Genomic DNA, 26708 nt, shown 5'->3' with positions numbered 1-26708 from the left:
TGACTGACCAGATGCCATCTTACCTACAAGGTACATTTACGTGGAAATGAAACTGCAGCTCGTTTCCTGGAAACGGTCGAACACAGCATCATTCTGAAACTGTGAAGTTTGTTGTGAAATGATCTGAACACAAAGCAGCATTTTCTATCTACGAAATAAATACGCATTATATAGCAAACATTGAAAGTTGTGTGTAGCCTCTAAAGTCCTCGTCTGTCATTCAAAGGGCCTCATATAGATATGAACATATCTAAAGCAGATTAGATTATTTTGAAGTTTCAAGAGGTTTATTCATCATCAGGAACATGGTGCATGTGTACGTTGAATGTAAGGAGCAAAGATACAGTTTTGGAATCATTACAAAATCTTCAACAGTTTGATTCAACCCACTTTCACGTGCTGGGGTAAAGTTTACAAGTTTTTATAACTGTTAATAAGTATTTCTGTGTTATAAGAAACTTTGTAAATGTTAAATGATTATGAAACAGTTTTAATTTCACAACTCGCCCAAGACCTCAACAGTCCTGGATCAGAAACTACAGAACCACCCGGAGCAGCACATCCATGTTTGATGGATCTTCCTGAACTAGTGTCGAATGTCAGGAATGTTTCAAGAACATCAAGACCTGGATGATTCAGAGCTCTCTCTCTCTTTCGCTTTCTCTCTCTTTGTCTCTCTCTCTTTTCTCTGCTCACCAACCAGTCGGACCACACTCACTCTGGTTCTGGTTTCCTGAATTTCTCAGATTAATTCAAGGATCTTGACTCAGTGTCAAATATGCAAATATATTGTGTGCTTCGATTTGATCCTGATTCTTTATCACAGGTTTAACTTGTTGTCATTTATACTTTCCGGACCGAACAGACTGATGAGGAATAAGCTGCAGGTACAAACCTTTCCTGGCCTCTTCCTCCAGCTCGTCCCAGTATTTACCGCTCTCTTCCTCGCTGCCCAGCGACTCACTGTACTCCGCTGAACACAAGACAAACAACTCGTGTCAGAGACATCGGATCCAACTTGATTTACAGAATTCACATTTAGAAAACGTTGACTAAACCAGGATCAACTGAGTCTGAATGTTAACGTGTGAGGTTCAACTGGCACTGGTGGGAGGTTAGAGAGGAGGAAACCAGGATTCACGGGTTTAACGCTAATATTTAATAAACCAGTGTTCCCCACACATAGAGCTTCTGAGACATTAACATCTAAATATGTATTTATTGTTCTGTCTTTATCATTTAACATGCATTTGGAGTTTCCTGGACATTACAGACATTTCCCTGTTGTTGTGAATGAAGCGGATCCGGACAATCTCCTGCAGCCTTCTTCTTATGTAAAATACAAACTGGACATTATCCGGAGTTCGTGTCTTATGTCACTTCCTGCGCGTCGGTTTGTCACCACGTCGGAGCCTTTGAGTGTTTTTAACTGATCCACAGATTTCCAGTCAACATGTGTGTTTGTCCTCTGCAGGTGTCTTCTGTCTCTGAGGTACAGCAGCGTAGACGTTTGCCATGGCGTCTCCAGGAGGACAAGGAGGAGGAGGAGGAGGAGCTCTGTCGACCAGGGGAGGCGGCGCGGCCCGGAGGATGAAGTGGGCTCTGGAGCTGAGCTCTGGAAACACGAGGTGAACAGAAGGACAGGACATCATGAATTAGAGACAACTCGGTGCAGTGAAGAGACACATTCAGTGAATCATGGGACAGTAAAGTTGAATCTTTGTGCTGTGTCTGTGCTGCGTCTGTGCTGCAGGAGTCGTGGAGACCGGCAGGGGGGGCAGGGAGACGTTGTGTATCCCATCGGCTACTCTGAGAAACCCGTCCCTGACACCAGCATCCAGGAGACGGACAAGAACCTGGTGGAGAAGGTGAGGGGGTCTCCTTCTTCATATCAATGCAGATATTGACTTTGTTTGCCACTTCCTGTTGAGTTTATACTCAAATAAGTTCCTAAGTTCACAGAGTTTAAGTAATGAAACCCTCTTTATTAGGGACACTTAGCTGAAAGTCCCTGATCACAAACTGCTGTAGAGAAGATGAAACTGTGATATCACAGGAATGTGCTGCTGAGCATTGTCCTCTGTCTCCTCTGTCTCACAGCGCTGCTGGGACGTGGCCCTTGGTCCCCTGAAGCAGATCCCCATGAACCTGTTCATCATGTACATGTCGGGCAACACCATCTCCATCTTCCCCATCATGATGGTCTGCATGATGGCCTGGAGGCCCATTCAGGCCCTCATGTCCATGTCTGCCAGTGAGGATCCAGTTGTTCACATAGTTTTGATTCACACACAGTTTTATAGTTAATTTGGTTTATTTGTCGTGACCTTTTCCTTCGATCCTTCTCTCTGTTGTGTCTCAGCCTTCAAACTGTTGGAGAGCTCCAGTCAGCAGTGGCTCCAGGGCCTCGTCTACCTGGTGGGAAACCTCCTGGGCTCCGCGTTGGCCATTTACAAGTGTCAGTCGATGGGCCTGCTCCCAACACACTCGTCTGATTGGCTGGCTTTCATAGAACCGCCTCAGGTAAACACTACGATTATTAGAATCACAAAAAGTCTCTGTGTGTGTGTGTTGATCGTCTCCATGGCAAATGAGCTCCGTCAGTTTCTACTGCTGTTCACGCTTTGACCAGCAGGGGACAGAATAGGCTAACTTTGTCATTGCATGTTAAATTGGGTTTAATAAAGTTATGTGAACTAGTTTATTATTAAGAAAAGATTCCACCACTGGTAAAACACACATTTGTCAGATGAGGGTCTCTCTGTCCTTTTAAAAGACAGTTTGTTTTATGTGATAACGTTTTATTCAGCTTGATAGTGAACAGTACAGCACTATTTCATATTGCTTTGTGAGAGTTGATATATCAGCTATTGTTGCTTTTCTGCATTTAACCCACATACGATAAATACATATTTGATGAGCTGTTGTGTGATTTCCTCCTGTCGCCGTGTTACAGAGTCGATTCAGCACTTTCTGATTCTCTGAACTTGTTTCTTCTCCACAGAGGATGGAGATCATGGGCGGAGGGATGGTGCTGTGAAGCTGCCGGACCCGATGCACATGAAGGATTCATATATCCACAGAGGTTTAAACACTGCTCATCCTGCAGCAGACGACCGCTCACACAAGGTTTCCCCCTCAGCAGATCATCAGACTGACTCCTGTTGAACTACTGGGACTTACTCCACACGCACAGACTCACAATCCCGTTGGTTTGTCTTGCAGAATACAGAATTCTATACGGTTTTATCCACAACTTCCTAGAGATTCACTCACAGCCTGTGCATTTGTTTCTTTCCCCCTCGTTTCATTTCTCTCGTCTCAGTTTGTAGTGAAACGCTTCATTTTAAGACAATTCCTTTTTGTTAGCAGCAACATTTACTAACCTGTTTAACTTATAGCTCTGTCTAATTTATACTGATCTCCTGTCTGAAAATTGTCTATGAAATAAATCCTTATTGGCCGAATTGAAATGTCAATAAACGTGTCTTAATCTTGCTGAAGGAATTCTGGTGTCTGATTTCTAGATCACGTTTAGGGAACAGGCTCAGAATCAGGTTGATGATTCTAATGAGTGTTTTTAATTAAGAAGGTTTCAATGCTCTAATGTTCAGAAACCATCACTTTCCTCAAACTGCTGCAGCTCCTCTGTTCAGCCTCTGTCTGAAACACATTTCACCTGTTTCTGGAGTTTTGGTGTGTTTTTCTAGAGAGAGTCTGTGGTTGTGTCTTGTGAATGAACCCTTTGCTATGTGAATGACTGGACTGTTTCAGTCAACACTGGGTGTGGAGGTCAGGACACTTAGTGAAACTAGACGAGAATCAGTGAAAACACACAAAACCACAGTTATAAATATAATAACGACTTTATTTGTATAGCACTTTTCAATACAAGTCAGTTATTACAATCAAAATAACCGTAATAACTAATGATAATAATGATAAAAATAATATAGATACTGATAATAAATCCAATAGACACCACATGATAAAAGCTTTATATGTAGAAGAAGAATGGGTTATCTCCCCTGGTAGAAACCTTTTTAGTTGAGATGGAAATTCATTTTGTCATCAATACATTTGGATGCCTAAGAGAGTGAATACTTGGCCAGTAGAATGCAATGGGGGATAAAATGAATTATTGTAAATACTAAACACAAACACAAAATCAGTTTTCAACCCAAATATGTATATAAGCAAGTAGGCTGTATATGAGAGAAATGTCTTTAATATCTTTATCACATAAGATTGAGACATATTTTCATAGACATATAAGAATATCCACACATTACAACAAATCAGATTAATGTCAATCACATTTGACCCATACACCTTCAAAAGAACTGATAATTCAGAGTAATGAGTGAAATAAAATAAAATAAAAAGGTCAGGTGCTTTAGAGAAACCTTACACTTAGTTCTCCCACCTTGACGAGGATGTCAAGGTGGGACCCTTAATGTTGAAGCCAAGATAGATGGTGCTCAACGATGGATCCTTAGGTTCAACCTCTGTTGAAACCTTTTCTTTCCACCCTCCGGCACAAACATCCACTTTATTGTCGTGAACCGTGACCGGGCGAAGGATGTTTCTGATTTCCGGCAATTGCCACACGTCACCGTTCCTCCACATGTTTTCAATCCGCCTTGTTTTCTCTAAATCAGTTGGATTCTTTTCACCTGCCAGCTCAGTGTTCACCCTTTGTTCCACGATTGCATCCAGCCGTGATTTGTGAATCCATTTGCTCAGTCCAGAGCCCTCACCCAGAAAAAACAGAGGCAAAAGGTAACGGGATCGAAGGTACTTGGCATAACTGGACCTTTCATAGGCTTTTTCCATGAAGGTGACATACTGATGTAGGTCTGAGTCAGAACCAAGGTCAAGAGGCAGCTGTCCAGGCTGCCCATCTGTGGGCGCTTGTTCCACTTCTTCATCGTCCTCGTCCTGCAGCACCAGAGGCTGCTCCTCAGGGAACACCCACAGCAGCAGCACCAAGAGGTAGAACTCTGGACTTCTATGCCTCCTTTCTGTGGCCAAGAATCTCGAAAGGATAGTTTGGAGTTCTTCCACCGAGGCGAGCTGAGGAGAATCCGGCATCTTGTTGCTCAAGATGATGTTGGAGAGGATGTACCTCTCAGCTACTTGGACATCATCAACATTTTCCTCATAGTGGTTTTTCAACTCACGTTGGATTTCCTCTAAATCAAACCCTGATTTCTCCTCCTCCTGAAATCCTGCCCTCTTCCCCCTGGACCTGAAAAGGCCTTGATTCAAACAGTCAAGAAGACCTGGGAAGCTGGTGGAGTCAGCTGCTGCTTCTGTTGTGTAATGTTCGTAACAGAGTGCCACATCCTTCCAGAAGTAATCTGGCTCTAAAGTTGTCTCATTGGGCTTCGAGTAGGTCAGGTACCACTCAAAGAATTCAAACTTGGCTTTGACGTTCTTTCTCCTGTTTTGGATTAAAGAAGCCCTCAGCTGCTGGTCACTGAGTTTTTCAAAAGCGATCTTTGCCACTTGGAGGAAGCCGAAAAGGCCCCGATTGTTGAAAGTATCTGCAATGCTTGCAGTACCTTCTGTGTCCATCTGTAGGGGCTCTTCATTGTCTGCTTTCTTCTCCACATCTTTAAATGCTGTGAAGGCCTCGTCTGCCATTCTCATGATTTCGTCTGGTCCCTCACCCAGCCTCAACAAACGGTTCTTATAAACCTGCCCAAGAGTGTCAGCTATGTAAGAGATGTCTTGAGCTCGATCAATGGCTTTCTTTGCCCATTCTTCAGCTTTTACATAGTCAGATGGTTCTTTAGCAATGTAATACAGACGAGAAACAACTTGGGGGAAAGCGGCGTTCTCTCTGAATTTTGTTGACGCGTTCTTCAAGACAAATAGAGCTTTGTAAAACCTCTCATGCTTCAGTATATCTTCAACCAACCCTGAGAACTTCTCTTGGCGGTTATCTACCGTTTCTCTCTTTGTCAGCAGATCTTTGATGACTTGGAGAACATGTGGTTCGGCCTGAGCTCCACAAAGTGAGAACATAAGCTTTTTCACTGTATCACTCCTGGCAGCCATTACCTCCACAGCCTTTTGTGCAGATTCCTTGTTAATCATACATACATGTACGTGTCCAGGGTTTGGACTGGATTTCCTGATGAAGTTGGTAAAAGGCTTCATTCTCTGTTCAAAGGGGGGGCCTCCATGGATGGGATCAGGTGGGCCAAGAATCCTTTGACAATCAGACATCAGGAGGTAGGACTCAGGAACATAGGCCTTCAGCAGGGCCAACATACAGAACAGCTGCGTGTTGGTGGATGTGGGATTTTCTTTCATATACAAAACACAGTGCTCATCCAACTCCACCACTGACATCTCCCTGTCAACACCAGAGGATTCAATGTCTGGTGAACGACGCTCCATTGTGTTGCTTTATCTTATTGTGAAGCGAAATATTGTGTTACAAGGCTTATTGTTGTAATGGAGTGAGCCAAGAATCGTTTGTATTTCTCTCTGGTTGTGGTTTAACGGGTCAGTGCAGCAGCATTTAAAAACCTGAGGAGGAGAGAACACAGCTTGTATTCATCTCATTTCAAACACACAATCATTTATATAGCACATTGTGATCATTATATAATATAAAAACTTTAATGGGTTAAAGGGACTTCCGAGAGTACGACAAGTTTTCATTTTTAATCGTAATCACAACATTCCCCTCATGCTCAGCTGCACTTTGTGTTTTGTGCTAATTGGAGAATGCTAACATGCTAAACCAAGACAATGAACATGGTGAACATTATAATTCCTAAATGTAGCATGTTAGCATTTAGCTTTTACTTTTCTAATTAGAGACTTGCAGTGACTCACCAGCATGAGATGTTGTCAACAACCTGAAACCAACTTCTTCTTCTTCACGTTTTACAGCCGATCTATTAAAAGAAAGATCAGTGACTTATAATCAGCAGCTTATAAAACCTGCATGATGAATGATTCTGTGTCATTTCAAACATGTAGCTCACTGACATGCATCAACAATTTATGCTGATGATATAGTTTAATTTATCCCCAAATATTTTTGGGGATAAATTAAGATATATAAAACAGTTTAATTCCTAAAAAAAAGAACATGTTGGAAAAAAGCTCCAGTAAGATACCGACAAATTTTCTAAATCAGAAAAATCAATGAACAATAATCAATAAACATTAATGCAAATCGTTTTACCTGATTGAGATCCAGCAGGTGTGAGTTTGACTGCAGATCCACGGGGATGGACCTTATATACATGGTGGAGCCACTCCCTCTGCATTCCTTTCATAGTTCAGTGCTCCTTTGTGATCCAGCATATTAATAACAACAGATGACTTGTTGATTGAGTCACTAGAACTAATATTCAAAACTTGACTGACCAGATGCCATCTTACCTACAAGGTACATTTACGTGGAAATGAAACTGCAGCTGGTTTCCTGTAAACGGTCGAACACAGCATCATTCTGAAACTGTTCAGTTTATTGTGAAATGATCTGAACCCAAAGCAGCATTTTCTATCTACGAAATAAATACGCATTATATAGCAAACATTGAAAGTTGCGTGTAGCCTCTAAAGTCCTCATCTGTCATTCAAAGGACATTATATAGATATAAACATGTTATCTTAAGCAGATTAGAATAATTTTTAGTTTCAAGAGGTTTATTCATCATCAGGGACATGGTGCATGTGTACGTTGAATTTCAGGAGCAAAGATACAGTTTTAAAATCATCCCAAAATCTTCAACAGTTTGATTCAACCCACTTTCACATGCTGGCGTAAAGTTTACAAGTTTTTATAACTGTTAATAAGTATTTCTGTGGTATAGGAAACTTTGTAAAATTGTTAAATGATTATGAAACAGTTTTAATTTCACAACCCGCCCATGACCTCAACAGTCCTGGATCAGAAACTACAGAACCACCCGGAGCAGCACATCTATGTTTGATGGATCTTCCTGAACTAGTGTCGAATGTCAGGAATGTGTCAAGAACATCAAGACCTGGATGATCCAGAGCTCTCTCTCTCTTTCGCTTTCTCTCTCTTTGTCTCTCTCTCTTTTCTCTGCTCACCAACCAGTCGGACCACTCTGACTGGTTCTGAAGTTTTTCCCGTCCAGTCACTGCTCATTGTGGGAACTGTTGGTTTCTCTATGAGCTTCAAGGTCGTGACCTTCTACTTAAAGCATCTTGAGATAATGTATATTATGATTTGGGCGCTGTACAAATAAAATTGAGTTAGTGTCACTTTCTCCTGAAGTTTGGCTCTGGTTATTAGTCGCTAACTCCGTAGTCAATTCTCCGGATCTTTCCCGGGTGTCATGTTTCCTGATGTCTTGTCAAGAGGAGAGGAACCGGCACTGAAAGAGGAACCAGACCATTGAAAGCTACAATTCCATTTCATTTTATTACAAAAACAAAAACAGGATTTTCAGAATTAACAGTACAACATATCTACTCAGAATGAAGAAAAAGAAAAAGGGACAGAGGAGAAGAGCGAAGGAGACAGTTTGTGTTTCTGTCTGCAAACGTTTACAAACCCGTTCAAATAAGAATTATCAGAAAATGTGTGTCTGCCCCCCCGTCAAAAAAACAAAACAGAAAAATGTTTCATTTAATTACCACAACTGAACGAACACAGAAGAAAACATGGCTGGAAGGTGAAATGATGAAGAGGAGGAGGAGGAGAGGGAATCTCAGTTTTTATATAAAACACTTGGCAGAGGATCAGGTCACATCTCTTTTTATTCATTAGTTAAGAAACTTATTTTTTTTTAAACAAAAAAATAAACAATGCTTTCAATTAAAAACCCATTTAAACACACACACACAAACATGAAACCCTGATAGATGGATGGAGAAGGGAAGTGGAAAACAAGAGGAGGAGGAGGAGGAAGGAGTGAAGAGGGAGAAGAGCTGATGAGTGAAGTGTGCGACCGACTCACTGTTGACACTTCACTGACCAACACCAAAATAAGAGCCGTCTACGTCTTTATACACATCGTGTGTGAGTGTGTGTGTGTAAGAAGTGTTCGGGCGACAAGAGCCAGTTGGGGCAGGAGGGAGGGTCAGCTAGGGTTTGGCAGTGTGTGTGTGTGTGTCTGTGTGTGTGTGTGTATTTGTGTGACATTTAGGTCCGTCGCTTCTTCTTGCTGGGTGAGGCTGACGGGCGGGATGAAGGGCGGGATGAAGGGCGGGATGAAGGGCGGGAGGAGGGGCGGGCAGAGGGGCGGGCAGAGGGGCGGGCAGAGGGGCGGGATGCAGGCCCGGAGGACGGTCGGATCTTCCTCTTCCTGTTGGCCGTGTCCTCGTCCTCGTAGACGCTCTCTTTGTCAGCTGAGGGGGACAAGATGCATTTGAACAATAAGTGTTTTTACGAAGCGTGTTCATAATGAACTGGATGGAAGGATGGGAGGTCAGAGAAGAACACGATCCAGGAACTTGTTCACTTTCTTTCAACAGTTTCCTGAATTTCTCAGATTAATTCAAGGATCTTGACTCAGTGTCAAACATGTAAATATATTGTGTGTGCTTCGATTTGATCCTGATTCTTTATCACAGGTTTAACTTGTTGTCATTTATACTTTCCAGACCGAACAGACTGATGAGGAATAAGCTGCAGGTACAAACCTTTCCTGGCCTCTTCCTCCAGCTCGTCCCAGTCTTTACCGCTCTCTTCCTCGCTGCCCAGCGACTCACTGTACTCCGCTGAACACAAGACAAACAACTCGTATCAGAGACATCGGATCCAACTTGATTTACAGAATTCACATTGAGAAAACGTTTACTAAACCGACCCGAGTCCTCCGTATCTGAGCTGTAATCCTCATCGCTGTCCTCCACCTCTTCCTCTTCTTCATCTGCAGACGGGTTGAACGTTTCATCCTCCATCTCAGACTCTGAATCTTCCTCTCTACCACTTCCCTGAGACAAAGACGAGAGACGGTGAAGAGTGATGGATCATCAGGAGAAAAACTGGGATGATTAGTTTCCTCCACTGAGCTGAACTCACTTCGCTCTCTGGGTCTAAGAAGGACCAGCCCCCCTGCTCGAAGAAACCCTCGGGGTCGTCCACGATGGTCTTCATGATCTTGGTCCAGTTCAGCGACTGGACTCCCTCCGTGTACTTGATGTCACACGAGCTGAGTAAGAGACAAAAAACATCAACCGACATAAACCGGAGCGGCAGGTGTCACTCAGACTCTCAGAGACTAAAGCGTTATCGTGTCAGGCGTCGTACTTGAGCCACTCCTTGATGGGGTCCAGGGAGTTGACGGGCACGGCGTTGATCATGGTGACCTTCTTGTTGTAGTCCTTGTAGACGATGACCACGTCAAAGTTCTTCAGGTGGAACTGCACACGCTCAAAGTGGACCAGCTCCACTTCGTCCAGGGTCACGGCAAACGGCGGCTTTAAGGGGACGGAAACATTTAAGTTAAATTTTCTAAACTTAAAGTTTCAGAACAGAATATTGTTCTTGACGATTCTCACTCACCCATTCAGTAACATTGACAAGGGAGCTGGAAGTGGGCTGTAGCAGGCAGGTGCTCCTGTAGGGGGCGCCCTGGAACCTGGAAACAAAGAGGCCCAGAGAAAACAATGAGTCCACCTGCTCGCTGGGCTTCACCTTCTCTCCATGCTTCAGGTTCTCTCCATCCACTCACCCCAGGTCTCTGAACGGCACCTCGAACTCCAGCTGCTCTTTGGTCAGCGTCTCCACCTTCTCGATGAAGTTCTTGAAGGCCGACTTGAGCTTGTGCCTCATCTCGCGCTCCATCTGCTCGGCGTACAGGTCGTCCCGGTCGTGCATGTGCTGGTGTTTCCCCAAGTCGGTGGTGATCTCGCCGACTTCTGTGTAGAACTGGACGTCGGTGTGGCGCCTCTTGCCAAACATGATGGCGTTCTGGAGGGAAAAGTGTGATGGAGATAATTAGACATTTGAATGCCTCCTGTAAAAGCAACACCACGTAATGTTTACTGAGCAGCAGCGCCCCCTGCAGCCACAGGTTGATTGACGCACCCTCAGGTGGAAGTGCAGCACGATGATCATCTCCCCGTCGCACGGCTGGAAGATGGCGTGCTTCATGTTGTTGTAGAGGATGTCCACCTTGTCACCGCGGACCGACGTGAATCGGAAACCTGCAGGAGGAGATCAAAGGAGTTCACTCTACGGCTGCTCGGTTCACAGTTCTTTAATCTACCAGGAGGTGTGAATGGTGCTTCCTCACCGTTAGTGTGAGCCTCGAGCGAGCCCTGCATCCTCTTCTGGGCGATGTTGGGTCGGATGTAGAGGTCTTTGAGCTTGGGGTTGCTGCGGTTGAGGTTGATGACCAGCGTGTCCTGCTTCACGATGCCCTCCTTCTCCTTCTCCTCCGCCTCTCGCGTCTTGTAGCGTTTCTGCACCTCCTTGATGATGCGGAAGGCGTTCTGCAGGTTGGTGGAGGGCACCGACGTGTCGCCGGGGGCCTTCAGGTTGGACGCCCGGTACGTGCTGAGGGGGAGAGGGAGTGAGGACAACACATTTTAGTTTGAAGTAAGTTCAATTTAAAATACGCGTACAAACAAAAACACCTAAATTAAGACACTAAGTACACAACCATGTCTAACTGTCAAATTAGAGTTTCAGTATTTCAATACCCTGGACATGGAATAATTATTGATTACTTAGTAAACAGTTAAGACTCACATTTCTTTGACGAATGTGGCGTCCGGGTTGGGGAAGATGTTTCCCTCCTGTCGACCCAGAGAGCTGCCGGGGACGTAGAAGTTGATCCTCAGGTAGGTGTAGTCTCCCTCTACCGACATACTGATGTTCTGAACACGAGAGGAAAACAAAGGTCACATGATCAATAAGACAATGATTAAAAACCCAGATCGAGCGGCGGTGGACGGGTGGAGGTTTTCCTCAGTGCACCTTGATGGTGGCGATGTGGAACGGCGTGGCGATGCCGAACACGGGCATGACGACCGTCTCGTACTTCTTGTCGATGAAGATCTTCATTTCTCTGATGTCTCTTTCTCTGGGCATCTGAGACACGTTCTTATAGGACACGTTCGATTTTCTGGCCCTGGGGAAAAAATATTAAAATAAAGAAGAGTTAATTCTGTCTGTCAGCGTCTAACTGGAGGGGGGGGGGGGGTATTTCTTATCAGATTAGTGGATTCAATAATCAAGTGACTGCAGCCTATGTGTGGATTTATCCAAACAACATCGTCTAGCGCCCCCTTCAGGCTCCATCACTCACTTCTGAATCTGCTGCTCTCCCTTCTGCTCCGTCAGGCGCCGCTTGGCTTCTTCGTTCAGATGATTGGCCAGCTCCTTCTGGTGGGTCCGCCTCTTCTCCTCCGCCGTCATCTCGTTCTGAGAGTTGACAACAGACACAACTGAGTAACACAACGCCTCCAACACCAGGGAACTCAAAAGGAATGAAGAACCACAACACACATGCAGAGAACAGACATGTGTCACAGCTTCGGATGGTCAGAAAAAACAAAAAACACACAGAAACAAAATTAAGATAAAGTCGCTGAAATGAAAATGAGAAACGTTCTCTCATCTGCAGGTGGACTTTTGTTCCAACTGATGAGATTTGAGAAGAAACAATGGATACTTACCTTCCCCAGTAGCTGGTAGAGCACAGAAACATTCACACTCTTAGTTATCAACGCAGAGTCAAGGTGACAAATAAGCACTGATCACCTGTCACACGGTAAACAACACACTCACTCTGGTCCTGTCCGCGAGCAGCGCCGCGCTCCGGGCTCCTTTCCCCAGCAGCTCCTCGGCATCGTCGCCATCTTCCTCCTCGTCCTCCTCGTCGTCATTCTGAGGAAGAAGAGACGCCACAATTCATAACGTCATATTAGAGTTCTCCTCTGGATGGCTGGAAGTGGACAGGGCTCATCGATTCACACGGTGAGCCAGATCTGATCAGAAGAACTGAGACTCGACATGTGACTAGGGTTGCAAAATTCCGGGAATATTCAAAGTTGGAAACTTTCCATGGGAATTAATGGGAGATTTTGTGGGTAATTTATGCTTATTGTATTTACCTTGTCATATACAGACATAAATATAAACATTTTGTTTTGTCATAGGCTGATTTGAGCCCTGAGGAAACTTTGGGCACTTGACTATATGCTTCTGCATCTTACTCTCATTCTTAACATAGGTCTTTGCACAGTATTTGTAAATGCACACATCCTTTCCTTCTACACTGGCTGGGGTGAAATGTCTCCACACATGAGATAGTGCACGTGGAAGTGTTCTGTAGAATAAGATGAGAAAAAAGTTTGTAAAAAAACACTAATACAATGCTAGAGATATAAATAGTTGGCCAATTGGAATCGTCTTTAAAATATTTTACAATTGATGGATAAATGAACAATCCTCAATCAGCATGCTAATATATTTCCCCCAGTAATATCATCGAAACTTATTTGACTACTCCTACTTGACTAATCCTGCACACTACATTAAAATAGAGTTTTGAATGATGTTTTTATTGCTCGGCGCTTAATTTGTGTATTTTTTTTTCTTTTTCAAAATGCCCAAAATTCCTGAGCTTAATATTTCCATGGAAAGTTTCCAGGAAAGTTCCGCCCCTTTGCAACCCAAGACATGGCTTCTACCAGTGGGACGACTGAAAGCTTGAGGTCACCTACCTTCAAGAAGATCCCCACGTTTTTGATCTTCTTCTTGACGGGCGTGAGTATCGTGGCGGCCTCTTCCTGTTACACAAACGTTTCCAGAGGTCAGAGGTCGGAGAGCTCGGCTCCTCCTCACACAGAAACTCCTCTGAGCAGCTCTCTGTAAACCACTCACCTCATTGATCTGGACTGAGTCTCCAACAAATAAGGCATATTTCTTCTGCTCTTCCTTTTTCCCCTCTTTATTCACGAGGTCAGCAAATCCCAAACTGATACTCAGCACCATGCCTGCAAGACACACACACACACGTTCTCCATTTAGGGTTGAGTTGAAATGAATGGAAATCACTAAACCAACCAGAATAAAAACACTGATATCGTCAGGAGATGAGAAAACAAACCTTTTTTCAGTTTGTACTGGTTTTTAGCGTTCACCACCAGAGAGCCTTCTCGGAACTCGATTCCCATCGCAAATCTACGATGAAACAAGAACACTGTTACGGGTGGAACGGGGGGGGGGGGGGGGCCGTGGGAAACAAAGATGGAAGTCGTGGACACGTACCCGAGGTTTTTCGTCAGCTTAGAGACGAGCTCCGACTTCTCCTTCTTCACGTACTCCAGCACGGCGTTGTAGGCGTCGCAGATCTTCACACCTGTGGAGCAGACAGAACAATTCTCAATGTGCTCAGGCTGCCGTCAGATAGCACTTCACCACATAGCTGTACACGCCCCCCCCCCCCCGGAGCCCTGGAGACCCACCGTGCTTGAGCTCTTTGAGCAGCTCCTCCTCCACCTGCAGCAGGAAGTTGTAGTTGTCCTGCATCTCCTGGGGGGGGTCCACCATGAGGGTCCGCACCAGGTTGGAGCAGTACGACTTGTAGCGGATTCCCATGGCGCAGGTGATGGCACCGAAGTGAATGTGGTTCTTGTCGCTGGTGAAGAAACAGAACGGAGCCAGTTAAAACTTTTTAAAATCTAAAAATGTCAAATGTTTGTTTTAGTTTCTTCAGATAAATCAGTGAATTCTCTTTTCCTGCTCAGATGCTGAGTGGGAACCGGGTCTCTTACCTGACGACGCTGAACTTGAGGCTGTAGTTCCCGCCGCTCTGGATGATGGGGGGGTAACACATCTCCACTGTGGAAGGGTCCGCACCCCCCAGGTACTTCTTCTCCTCGATGGCCTTCTCTACCGACTCGGCCAGTTTGCTGTGACGCACTTTCTGTTGGGCGAGGGAGAGAATGGAAACAGGACTGATTCAACACAGACCTCAGGGTTTTAGAACAGAATGTGTCTAATGGTGAAGAGAGAGACATTGTGCAAAGGACACACAGACACACAAACACCTCACAGCTAACAACGTGTTCCAGCACCGAACGAACCATCTGCTGCTCCTCACCTCATCGGCATCAACGATCTCCATGACGCGCTCTTTGAAGAACTTGGAGTAAACCTCGCTGGTGATGGCCGCTGCCTTCTTCATCAGGTTGAGCTCCCCGTCTTCCTTCACCGCCGTCGTGTACGCGACCACAGCGCTGATGTCCACCTGCACACGGGACACAGGTCAAGAGGGACGTTGATGATGACTCAAAACACAGACTCTCTCCATTCACTTCTGATCACTAGGAGTTAAAGCTTCTCACCTTCTCCAGGCCCTCGGCGGTGATGGTGTCGTTCCAGCTCTTCATGTACTCTCCGGGGAACTTGTCCTTGCTGAAGATCCCGACCTTCTTTCCCTCTTTGCTGCCGCGGATCGCCTCGATCATCTTGTCGAAGTTTCCCTTGTTGCTTTCATTCTGAAAAGCATCAACAAAGTGGAGAGTCAGTTTCTTGAAAACACAACAGAACAAACCCAACAGGCTCATATCTTAAAAATCACATGATGGTAACTCTGCTCTGGAGCTCTGACCTTCTCTCTGGTGAGCAGCGTGATGGGCGGGACCCCGTTGGCGTTCTCGTTGCCTTTCGTTATCGCCACCTGTTTGAGGAAGTCCACTTTCTTCTTGCTGGCGAGGAAGATGATCTTGGTGTCGCAGAACACCATGATGGTGTCCGTCAGCTCGTAGCCAAACAGCCAGGTCTGAGGAGAACGAGCAGAGACTGAATCCACGACCTGAAGGAGAACCCCCGAGCAACTCACCCAGAGTCCAGGTCTGAACACAAGCGCGAGCGAGACCCACAAAGTCCAGACAACGGCCCAAAGCATCTGGTCAAAGCTTCACAGTGTAGCTACATCATGAAGTGACAACAGGAAAGTGTCTGTTCATTGCACCTGACTGTGGCGTCCTCGGCTTCCTCTGGCTTTCATCACGCGGCGTCCTTACCTGTATGGCTGTGGACTTGGCGTAAACGATCTCCTCGTCCACTCCCACTGAAACCACCATGGCATCCACTTTGCCAAACTCGTCATCTCCTTTCTGCAGGAAGACAAAGAGAACAGCACACGAGACTCGATGAGACTGAGGGGACTTCCATCATGTCCACAGGTTCAGGACATGTCTCCAGATCAAGTACTGGAGACATTAGGGACATTTAGAAGTGTGTGGAGTCGTCAGCACCTGCAGCTGCACAGAACCGACCCACACAGCTCATTCAATGTCTTATAAGGACATTAACAACACGTATTATACCATTACATCAACACAGGAGACGAGTTTCTGCAGGATTCAGCTGCAGCATCGTGTTCGAACTCCAGGAATCGAACCCGTGTCCTCGTGGATGAGAGCAGCCGCGGGATCTGACGACGTGAGACGAGACGCGTGTAAAAACTTTGAATAAAGTGATTTCCAGAAGCTGCACATGTCACTTCATTCTGATGCTAATTAGCCTGCTAGCATTAGCATGTGGCCACAAACTGACAGTTAGCTTTAAAACCGCCTCGGATTCGAACCCAGGTCGTTAGAGGCCGTGAATCAAGTTGTTCTCGTCACTTTTAACCCGGTTTATTCGTCACAGGAACCGGCGCTGGCTCGCTACGCGTTTACCCGCTTGGCTTGTGAGCTAGCTGGGGGGGGAACTTGCGAGCTAGCAGGCTAACGCGGTGAATGGGAAGCCTGGCGTGCTAGCGTGGGGACAGCTAGCCCGTTATTGTGGGACGAGACAGGCGGGGGGACGTGTCCCGGTTGGACGGGGGAGACGTGGAGAGAACCACCCGGGTCACACGGAGACACCCGAGAGGACCGAGGCCCGACGCGGACACTGAAGCCCCGGGTGTCGGCGCTGGATGCGGGCGGGGAGACCTCACCGCTCCCCCCCGACAACAGAGGCGACTCGCTCGGCTGAAAAAACGCGGTGGTTCGCCTCTCGGCACCGGTTCCCCCCCTACCGGGTCAGGTTCGAGCCCGACGCCACGTCCAGCCGGAACCGGCCGCCCTTCCTCACCTTCCAGTTGCTGTATAACCTCTTGATGCGGCGGTAGTACGCGTCCTTGTCCAGGTTTACCGCCATGGTGAGTGCTCTGCTGCCAACTCCAGCTCCCGGCTTCGCTTCTCAGCAGGCCGGAGGAGGAGGAAGAGGAGGATGAAGAGGAGGAGGAGGGTGGTGGTGATGAGGAGGATGAGGATCCGTGTCAACACACAACAACGCACTTTCTCTCCACGCCTGCTGGGACGCCGCCTCGGGCCGGGGGGTGATGCTGCTGCCGCCGGGTGCGCGTGCTCGGTGCGGAGGCCTCCGGCGCGGATTCGAACCACAGCCGCGTTAAACACGCAGAAATATGAAAATGAGAAATAGTGTGAGCCTCTCTCTCTCTCTCTCTCTCTCGCTCTCCCTCTCTCTCTCTCCTCCACACACTCTCATTAACTCACCCCCCTCTGTGCCTCCCTCTCCTCCCTCCCCCTGCCCTCATCATATAACACATATCATAATAAACCGTATTAAACTCATTATTATTATTCCTCTAATCACAGATCATCACAAACAGCTGATGTTTACACGTCACTCAATCCCTTCTTTACTTCTTTTCACTTTGTCCTTCTATCTTTAATTGTGGCGCATTTTAATGTGACGGTGACGCAACAGCGCCCCCTGCCTTGTGTGACCCACGCTGCTTTTCTTTCCCGCCACGGTGGGTTTTCCCGCCACCGTCATCAAAAGCTCCTGGCGACGTCACTCTCGCGATACGAGCGACAGCGACGGGATCAGCTGAGGGACACGTGACCCCCAGAGTGAACAAAGTATTTACTCATTGTTTAGTTGTATATTTATACTCTACATATAAAACACATAGTATTTAATTATAAGTACCTGCCTGTTTGTCTATAGAAGCAGATAAATGTATACATTAATTTCAGTAAAGTAATACTTACATCATCCTGTGTTACTGCACTTTACTTTTTACTTTGCTGCCTTTTTTATACTGAATTTCCCTCCTGCTAACTTAAGTTCATCTGATCGTCTTATCTCGTTTAATTTATTTATTATATTTAAATTAAATGCTAAGTGTTTGTTTAAGGTTCAGTGTTGAATAAAGTTTAAGTGCTGCAGGATGAGTTGTCAAGAGAATGTTTCACTGAACTAAACTGACAAACAGAATAAATTAAATAAACTCTTGTGTGAAACAGATTTTTTTCCTTATTTCATAATAACTGGTTTTCATCTGAATCAACATGTGACAGTTATGAAAAGAAACCAAGTGGAAACCATCTGAGATTTGAAAGATCCTGCTCCAGGTGTTCAAATATATATTAAAACATAAAATATTTTATTTCACCATTGATAACATTCCCAGGATATCTACAATAAACCAGATTCTGCATCATTTCATCTGGGAACAGTTTGTTCTTCGTCATGTTCAAAGAGCTTCTCCTCTTATTCCCTTTCCTCTCACAGGAAGTAGTGTTGTCAGAGCTGGTGTGTGTTCGTTTCACTCCAATATTGATATTTTTTTCCACCACAAATGTTCCTCATAACACAAAAGAAGCACCACATGAGTAAAACCCCTCTTCACCGGGTGTTTCAGCAGCGGAGGAGCACACAGAACCTCGGTGGGATTTCTGTCCCTGAATCTTAGCACCTGTTTTTTAAAAGTTTCCAGTTTCCACCATCGTGGCTTTTAAAGGTGACACAGTTTTTGACTCAAAATTACTATTTTTTACCCCATTGTCCGACTCCAGATCAGCTTTAAGACGGTTTGTGCTTGGCCCACTTGTTGGTTGTTCAAATCTGGACTGAGTAGAATCCTCCGGCCCGTCAACGCAGAAACGCCCCATAAATAACTGAATAAAAAATGCCCCCAGTGTGACAGTAAAGAATTTCTTTAAATCAATATAATAAACTGAAACACATTTGCAGGATCACAATTTCCTTCCTGCACTTTTTACCTTTTTCAAAATAATTAAAAACACAATAAGCACATATAAAATGTTAGATTTTTCTTTCCTCAAGTCCATATTTTAAATTCACAACACATGATCAATAGACCGGAGCAGCAGAGCAGAGTCTCTCTTTCTGTGTCCATCCATATTATTAAATTATCCATTCATCTCATTATGAGCCGTCAGTCCCGACTGATGTATTTAAAAAAAAAAAATTCAGCTGAAGTCGTTCAGGAGAGTTCATCATAACACTTTGAAAACCACTTCCTGTTTGTTCTCCCATCTGACGGGACACGATGGGAAAACAACAAAAAACACCACCGCAGGTACCTGAGCCCGATCTGGCTTTCATCCACTCATTCAGTTATTCCTCTGTTCATTTGCATTTCATGTATCATCTTTGTCTTTGTCTCTGTGCATCACTGTGACGTCAGCTGGGCCTCCCCCTATGTGACGGTGGTGAAGCTCCGCCCTCGGATCGCACACCAGGCCATGAACACGTCCCTGCAGACGAGGAAACATAAAGGAAGCTGTTAGTTTACACTCTCGACCTTTGACCTGTGGCAGTGGACGCAGGGCTGCTGTGATGTTCCCTTTGTTCTTACTGCACAGATTGACCCAGATATTGATAACATGTCCAGAGCGGCTGCATGTGAGAGCTCATGTCTGGAAGCCGCTCTGCAGCAGGGATGAATAGGTTCAGGTACCTGCAGTGCGTGGCGACACACTCGTTGCTACAGTAATCCTTGTCCCAGTCGGTGCTCTCCACAGCCGGGTTGGTGCAGCCGGCTCGCTGGCACATGTCGGGACTGGAGGCCGGAGTCAGGCTTGGGCCGGGGGCAACGTTCACCTCCACCTCCATCTGGAAGAAGCAAGAGAAACACACACATGTACATGAATGACACGTCTCCGGCTCCGCGCTGCACAGCATGGACTGGACGTTTGAGGCGGATGCAGCCAGCCACTAGGGGGAGATCCAGATGTTTGGGCTTCCCTGTGTGGGAGCTGTCATGTTGACGTCTTTATGTAAAGTCTATGGTTTGTTCATCAGCCTTTAATTAACGGGTCTGTTTTCTTCTTCATCTGTAACTATCCCCAGATAAGATTAATAACTCTACGTGTTATTCTGATGTGGTTATCATTCTGGTGCTGGTCTTACCCCTTCTTCCACATCTGCCGCTTCCTCTCGTCCTGTCACCACTGCAGCCGACTGTCCCAGCTCCATCATCAGTGTCGGGGACGTAGGCGTTTCCCCCCCCGCCGTCATAATCATTGGTGTGATTGAATCCGACTGTCGCAACGATGGGACGACCTTAATCTGAAGCGGTGGAGGAGCAGTGGCCGCCGCCGCTGCACCCCCGCCTCGCGGCTTGGCCTGCAGAGGGGGAGGAGCCTGGGCGTGGACCATCTGCTGCAGCCGAGGCGGGGGCGGCGTGCTCTGCATCTGCTGCAGAGGAGGCGGCTGGCGAGGCGACGAGGCAGCCGTCGCCGTGACCGATACGGCGCCGGAGGGCAACTGCGTCTGTTTGATGATGATCTTTGTGACGGTGGGGGGGTTCGGGGCGGCAGGCGGAGGTTGGGGTTTGTTGGCGCCGGTGCGGGAGCGCGTGGTGACCTGCGGCAGGTCCAGGATGATGTTGGAGGTGCAGATGTTGGTGATGGTGTTCTCCTCTGGGTTGTACTGCTGGGACCTGGTGGAGCGAAGGGCGAGGGCAGGCGCGGCTGACGGAGCTGGAGGTGGAGGCGAGGGGGCGGTGTCCATGACTTCGATGGGAGCCTTCGGAGAGGAGGATGAAGTCAAACAAGAAAAACATGTGAATGATTCAACGTCATTAGAAGGTTTTGTATGAAAAGCACATTGTGTGAATATTCAGATCACTCACCTGAGAACTGTGGCCGGCTTTGTACTCCGCCAGCGCTTTCAAGTAATCCCTCTTTGCTGCTTCGTTCTTCCTCTTGTAAACCTGGAGTAATAAAATCATAACGGGAGATTTAGGCTCCAACATTTGAGTTGTGTTTAAACCTCACCACATGTTGACGAGCTCATATCAGGAGCCCAACCAGGACCTTCTCTGTGTCCCTCTCACCTGTTTCTGCTCCTCCCCCAGGCTGTCCCACATGGACGCCACGATCTTAGAGACTTCTCCAAACGTAGCGTTGGGATTTTGTCCTTTAATCGCCGCCTGCGTGTCCCTGAAGAACAAGGCATACGCCGAAACCGGTTTCTGAGGCTTGTTGGGGTCTTTCGGAATCTTCTCCAGCTTCACTACTGCTCTTCCTGTTTTCTGAAGGAAGGCTGGAGACGTGGTCTGCGTGAAGAACGACGAATCGGACATGGAGGGGTCGAGGGAGATGACCCCAGAGGAGACGGCCATGGACACCGGAGACTCCACCAGGACGCTCTGAATGTGAGGGGAAGAGATGGAAAATGCTTTCACTGCTGTGGATTGACCAGTGAACCGAGCAGAGCAGCTTGGTTTCTCCTGCAGAGGTGGCAGGGGACCACAAAAGCTAAAAAACGATAATTATAAAAGATGAAACACACATTTGTGAGTTTAACATTTAAGGACAACGGTTGGTTCAGATTTGCGTCTTCATGGAAAGAGCAGTGATGAATTAAATATGAGCAGAATACGAGTCAGTAACCAGCTGATCATGAAAAGGGGCTTAAAGACTAACTCGTTTGAAGACGTCCATGTCGTCGTCCTGCAGCGAGCTGGTGGGCGACGCCGTGGCCGACAGCGGGTGCTCGGGCGAGTGGGAGCGTTTCAGTATGTTGCATCCTCCCAGTCCGAGCCCCAGCTGGGCGCTGAGCTCAGACTGGTCTATGGTGGTCAGCTGGTTGGAGCCCAGCAGGCCCTGGCTCATGTCCCCCAGTGGGACGTCAATGGTCACTGGGGACGAGCTGCCGAACTGGGAGCTGATGGGATGGCCGAGATCCTGCACAAGTGAAGAAGAAGAAGAAGACAGGAGCAGAACGCGTGAGTGGACTTTCCTTCATGTTTAAGAGAGAAGGTCGGAACTTCCTGCGCTGCTCACCATTCCCAGCGATGACCCCAGCAGAGCACTTCCTCCCGACTGGTTCATGACGCCCAGGGTCAGGTGCTCCAGCCCCTGGGAGGCGGCGTTCACGAAGGTGGAGGCGAACGAGGGGTCGTCCCCCTCCACCACCGCGTTCCCGGGGGCCACCACGCTGTCGGAGGGCCCGGAGTCCGACAGCTCCCCGAACTGGGACACCACATCGGACACGGTGAGGGCCGAGTCCGGGTCCAAAGAGATGGGGGGGATCTCGAACTCCTCATCGCCGAGGCTGGGAGTGTGGAAGGTCTGGGGGGGGGGTGGAATCAACATTTAATCGAATGTCAATCTAGGTGAAGCGAGTAAAGAAAGACGGAGCAGAAGCTGCTCTGTGTACCGACCTCAGCGGAGGAGAGGAAGGGATGGCCCGACCCGGGGATCGTCAGGTAGTTGTCGCTGCCGCCGGGAAACTGAAACATTCAGACGCACAAGTTAGAACAATCGTGTTTATTATTATGTTTATAGACAGAATTTATCTACCAATCTTTTCACGTATATTTATCACTCTCACTAAAAGTGGAATTTTGCTTTTCTTCGCCGCTCTGAAACAACAGTTGTGCTGCGAAGAAGAAGAAGAGCGTTTGTGACCCGGCCCTGAAGCAACATCGTGCACTGTACGAAGAATTCTGTTGATAAAGTACGTTAACATATGTTGTTTACTTTATATACGCAAAGGACAGGTGTTGAAACCAATACTCTGTATCGGCCAATACCCAAAGTACAGGTATCGGACTCAGTATCGGCTAATACACAAAGACCAGGTATCGGACCCAGTACTCAGTTTCAGTCAATACACAAAGTACATATATCGGACTCGGTATCGGCTAATACACAAAGTCCAGGTATCGGACTCAGTACTCGGTATCGGCTGATACACAAAGTACAGGTATCGGACCCAGTACTCAGTTTAGGTCAATACACAAAGTACATATATCAGACTCAGTACTCTGTATCGGATGATACACAAATACAGGTATCGGACTCAGTACTCGGTATCGCTAATACACAAAGTACAGGTATCGGACTCAGTAAAAACTTGTGTACGAACATCGCAACCAATCAGGTAGGTCTGCGCAGTGTGATGCGTTCAGGGTCCGATGCTGGACTCGGACAAAGGGAGGTCACATGTGTGGGTGACAGCCGCTCGCTCCGTCCATCAGGTGACAGTCACCTTGTTGTCGGAGTCAAAGCCGTTGAAGGACTGCGGGTCCAGGAACTCCGGGTCCCCGTCGTGCGGCCCGGTACCGTCCGTTAGATCCGAATAGAAGTTCAGGTCCATGTTTCAGCGGGGCCTCATGTGTCCGTGTCCGAGTCAAGCGGACGTCGCGCAGAGGAACCGGGGTCTTTTTGTCCTCATTTAACGGGGACACCGAGCCAGACAACGCGATGCTTCAGGTGTCGGGACGATGAACCGTGTCAGAGATAACCCGGTTAGCCCCCGAGCTAACGTGGCTGTTACCTGCTCCTGACACGGTTTAGCTTTAGCCTGGCTGCGGTGCTCCTCACTCCGCCTGGAGCCGGTTCGTCTGTCGGTCCTCGTGCCGGAGAGACCGGGGTTTACCGAGCGAGGCGCCGGTGCTGAACCGGGGCTCCGGTTAACGACAGCGGTGAAGGACAAGGCCAGAACCCCGATTTAGCTTCGTGTTGGCCCGGGTCAGACAGCTCAGAGGATCCCGGAGACACGGAGCCGGGGAAGTTACCGGATAACCACACCGGAAGTCAGGCGACGGGAGTGTCAAAATAAAACCCGCTGGCTAACTGGACCGTTTATAAAAGCTCATGTCAGCTCCAGAAAAGTGAAGCCAAAGCGTCACTGTCGCCCCCTGGTGGCTGGCTGCAGTACAGGTCATGAGTCCTGCCTCTTTCGAGTGACTGGTATGGACACGGACCAAACTGAAGAGTAATACTACAGGTTGAATACATTTCACATATTAATTAGTCATATGATGTTTTAAGAACACAAGATTTCAGCGTACAGACGGTTCCTGGCTCCCGGCGCTCCAAACTCCTGATCGCTATCAAATCAAATGGATTCAAAATACATTTCTGGAATGTAGAAGGAAGCAGCAATGCATCGTCCATCTTTATATAAAGTCTATGGTGCAATATTATCTACCTTGCGTCTTCACAATCTTTCCCAACTTTAACATAATTTAGCTTGCAAATTTTTTTACCAAATTAAATCCAGGGATCAAATTCAATGTCCGTCACATTTTAAGGTGCATGTGTCCAAAAAATGTCAAGATTGTGGATTCGTGTTGTTTAAAACAATAAAATAATAATATTGTTCTATGGAACATAACCCTTTCAATTTAAAGGTTTTGTAATTCATGTTTATTTTGAAAGCTGTGCCAGGAAGTCGCTTGTCACAAGAGCTTCCGGCCAAAAGGGCATTTTTGCTCCAGTTGTTTTATTGAAACACTTTCGTGACTCACTTGCAGCGGATTCGTTAATTGAAATCAAAAATAAATCCGAATATTAAAATGAATCGATGAAACAAATCAGAATTGATTTTTTCCGGCAGTTTTTTTTTTACAACTTGTTTCGGTTCCGGCCTCAAACTCTTTAAAGCTGCGGATTCAGATGAAAGTGACACCGCAGCCTCGGTGTCTGAAGGGAGACGTTAAATGGAGGAAAAATTAAAAAAGGGGTCGAGAAGGAAAAGTTCCGCACGTCACGACCACGACTCAGAGTTTGTGATGAACACACACCGTCACGAGATGACGTCATAGTTTATTCCATCACGTGTCTAGTGTGGACTACTCTTACCTCCATGTTCACCCCCGGAATCTGATTATGTTTTAATTTTTATCCCCTTTTTTGTTAGTGAACTTCGCCCAGAACTGATTTCCTCAACATGGCACCGGCTTCCGCCTCTGTACGTACAGCGGGATGTGACGTCAACACGCACAGGATAAAAGGGGTTTCAAAATAAAAAGCAGCTGCTAAAACCCCTGCGAAAGAAAACTCCAGAGTAAAAGCATTGGATTTAAAATGTAAAATACTTCATAAACTTGAAAGTTATTGTGAATCAATCACAACAGTCTTTGATTTCATGACTTTAGCAAACTTGTTAGTGGAAATATGTACAAAAGTAAATGAACAGACAACTAAAACAATGAGTGATAAGTCATTTATAAAAGACTATTGTCAAACATTCACAGAGTTTTCTGTCTCAATATCTCATTAAAGTGAGTCTGAAGTTTGAAGAAGAGTTTGTTGGATTTGTTCCAGCAGCAGCTCTGTTCAGGAAGCAGAGGATCATGGGTAATATCAAGTGTTCTTCAGTGAGTGGGTGAAGCTATTTAAAGAATTGTTTTTTTCTCTACCAGCCAGTGCCTGCAGGGGGCGCTGCTGCTCAGTAAAAGTTATGTCCAGTTGCTTTAAAATTTCCCAGAACTTGATAAGAAAGAATCAAACAAAAACAGTAACTTTTCTTTCAAAATTCCTTTATTTGCTCCGTTGTTTTTTATTTTTTTAAACGATTCCTTTTTATATTAATGTAATTAAAAAAAGATAAAACTCGGGATCTTTTTCGTCCGTATGTACAAGCGAGACAACAATGTTTAATAGGAAATTACGGTGAACATGAAAGAGTCCCTTCACGATAACGCTGTAGAAAACAAAAAGGACAAAAGCGTGAGAGTGGAATCAAACACCTCGAGTTTACGGCTCCGAACTTTAGCAACGAGCTCCCGATCGCGTTCAGACTCACAAACACAGCAGGAGGTCAGCGGGGGGGGGGGGGGGGGGATGGGGGGGCGAGTGTCGGGGTCGGAGCTCACACGACACAATGCAGCAAACACTTTCAAAGAGAGGGAATGGAACACACAAATTTATCGTGTCAAGTGTACACATCTAACGCACACACACTCTGAGTGACAGTTTTCCCAGCATGCAGTGCAGCGGTCCTCTCCTCAATGGTCCAGTGTGTCAACAACTCGTCTTCGTTTTCAAAACACACGTTCACCTCCGACTCTAACGAATGAACTATTCACATGCAGTCCAACGGGGGGGGGGGGGGGTATGGCACAGACACAGAGAAGAGCTCTGATTACGTCCTTTACATCGGTTTGATCCGTTTTACTCGGATCTTCATCGACTGGAAAAAACCACAGACTGTAAAATAAAGATGGAGGACACGACGGCTCCTAAAAAGTGAAGCCAAAACATCTGATGCCCCCTGGTGGCCGGCTTCATATTCTACAACGGGAGGGAGCGGAGGCATGTAGTCCATCATGTTTTTTTACGGTCTGAGCCGAACCATTTTAACCACTTTAAACCGAACCCACTTTAAACTTCACTGTGGATTCTGGTGGATATCTGAAGAACAGATTGATTTCAAGTTAAGAGAAGCACAGAGGCTCGCTGACGTTTGGTGGACGCAGCACGGAGCAGGTTGGAAACAGACCCGGGAGTACGGTAAGAACATTTCTGCGTCTTTCAGGAGACACGAACACACTCGGATCAGACATTCAGGCGACGCTCAGAACTGTCACGTCTGGTTCCAAAATACAATCTGTACAAAAAGCAACCCTGAGTCTGTTCAGACGCTGCACAGCCTCACGCCCTCTGGAGTCCGGGTTCCTCACTGGTTCCTCACTGGTTCCTCACTGGTTCCTCACTGATCCCTCTGCTGTCGCACAACGCTG

General features: G+C 46.6%; 4 protein-coding genes across 5 annotated transcripts; 1 reads left to right on the top strand and 3 right to left on the bottom strand.

The window, feature by feature from the left end:
- The first annotated feature begins 738 nt into the window (after window positions 1-738).
- LOC128430201 (ER membrane protein complex subunit 4) lies at window positions 739-3498 on the top strand. 2 transcript variants are annotated; one of them, XM_053416184.1, is made up of 6 exons: window positions 739-887; window positions 1475-1628; window positions 1754-1868; window positions 2101-2254; window positions 2363-2523; window positions 3005-3498. In XM_053416184.1, the coding sequence occupies exons 2-6, from the start codon at window positions 1516-1518 to the stop codon at window positions 3038-3040; spliced, it is 579 nt and encodes a 192-aa protein (XP_053272159.1). In that variant the 5' UTR covers window positions 739-887; window positions 1475-1515; the 3' UTR covers window positions 3041-3498. The 2 variants fall into 2 exon arrangements, with proteins under 2 accessions (XP_053272159.1, XP_053272158.1); XM_053416183.1 differs by lacking the exon at window positions 739-887 and adding an exon at window positions 1283-1393.
- Window positions 3499-3847: 349 nt separating this feature from the next.
- On the bottom strand, window positions 3848-7391 carry LOC128430220 (sterile alpha motif domain-containing protein 9-like). Its single transcript, XM_053416223.1, has 3 exons — window positions 7211-7391; window positions 6856-6917; window positions 3848-6543 (listed from the first exon to the last, which is right to left on the bottom strand). Exon 3 carries the CDS (start codon window positions 6409-6411, stop codon window positions 4414-4416), a length of 1998 nt encoding a protein of 665 aa, XP_053272198.1. The 5' UTR covers window positions 6412-6543; window positions 6856-6917; window positions 7211-7391; the 3' UTR covers window positions 3848-4413.
- Window positions 7392-8403: 1012 nt separating this feature from the next.
- supt16h (SPT16 homolog, facilitates chromatin remodeling subunit) lies at window positions 8404-17320 on the bottom strand. The gene is made up of 24 exons (XM_053415897.1): window positions 17045-17320; window positions 15988-16080; window positions 15573-15743; window positions 15307-15459; window positions 15063-15209; window positions 14734-14885; window positions 14425-14597; window positions 14228-14318; window positions 14067-14140; window positions 13841-13953; window positions 13681-13746; window positions 12743-12841; window positions 12261-12376; window positions 11930-12083; window positions 11702-11829; window positions 11244-11506; window positions 11036-11154; window positions 10680-10918; window positions 10511-10586; window positions 10256-10425; window positions 10028-10157; window positions 9813-9939; window positions 9646-9723; window positions 8404-9351 (listed from the first exon to the last, which is right to left on the bottom strand). The coding sequence occupies exons 1-24, from the start codon at window positions 17108-17110 to the stop codon at window positions 9146-9148; spliced, it is 3204 nt and encodes a 1067-aa protein (XP_053271872.1). The 5' UTR covers window positions 17111-17320; the 3' UTR covers window positions 8404-9145.
- A 1024-nt stretch (window positions 17321-18344) lies between these two features.
- tox4b (TOX high mobility group box family member 4 b) lies at window positions 18345-24955 on the bottom strand. The gene is made up of 9 exons (XM_053415896.1): window positions 24826-24955; window positions 22398-22466; window positions 22018-22305; window positions 21658-21918; window positions 21066-21380; window positions 20862-20942; window positions 20138-20755; window positions 19686-19840; window positions 18345-19482 (listed from the first exon to the last, which is right to left on the bottom strand). Exons 1-9 carry the CDS (start codon window positions 24829-24831, stop codon window positions 19425-19427), a joined length of 1851 nt encoding a protein of 616 aa, XP_053271871.1. The 5' UTR covers window positions 24832-24955; the 3' UTR covers window positions 18345-19424.
- Window positions 24956-26708: the final 1753 nt, after the last annotated feature.

The sequence above is a fragment of the Pleuronectes platessa genome, chromosome 23 (genome assembly GCF_947347685.1).
Source record: "Pleuronectes platessa chromosome 23, fPlePla1.1, whole genome shotgun sequence".
In the NCBI taxonomy this organism is placed as follows: domain Eukaryota; kingdom Metazoa; phylum Chordata; class Actinopteri; order Pleuronectiformes; family Pleuronectidae; genus Pleuronectes; species Pleuronectes platessa.
This window is presented reverse-complemented; position numbering and strand designations above follow the sequence as displayed.

Coding starts and splice junctions, on each gene's coding strand:
- LOC128430201 (XM_053416184.1), top strand. CDS start 1,516: ATGGCGTCTCCAGGAGGACAAGGAGGAGGAGGAGGAGGAGCTCTGTCG. Junction 1,869..2,100: donor ACAAGAACCTGGTGGAGAAG/GTGAGGGGGTCT, acceptor TCTGTCTCACAG/CGCTGCTGGGACGTGGCCCT. Junction 2,255..2,362: donor CCTCATGTCCATGTCTGCCA/GTGAGGATCCAG, acceptor GTTGTGTCTCAG/CCTTCAAACTGTTGGAGAGC.
- LOC128430220 (XM_053416223.1), bottom strand. CDS start 6,411: ATGGAGCGTCGTTCACCAGACATTGAATCCTCTGGTGTTGACAGGGAG.
- supt16h (XM_053415897.1), bottom strand. CDS start 17,110: ATGGCGGTAAACCTGGACAAGGACGCGTACTACCGCCGCATCAAGAGG. Junction 12,084..12,260: donor GGAGAGCAGCAGATTCAGAA/GTGAGTGATGGA, acceptor TTTTTTCCCCAG/GGCCAGAAAATCGAACGTGT. Junction 11,507..11,701: donor GCCACATTCGTCAAAGAAAT/GTGAGTCTTAAC, acceptor TCTCCCCCTCAG/CACGTACCGGGCGTCCAACC.
- tox4b (XM_053415896.1), bottom strand. Junction 20,756..20,861: donor AAGCCGGCCACAGTTCTCAG/GTGAGTGATCTG, acceptor TCCTCTCCGAAG/GCTCCCATCGAAGTCATGGA. Junction 19,841..20,137: donor CGGCAGATGTGGAAGAAGGG/GTAAGACCAGCA, acceptor TGCTTCTTCCAG/ATGGAGGTGGAGGTGAACGT.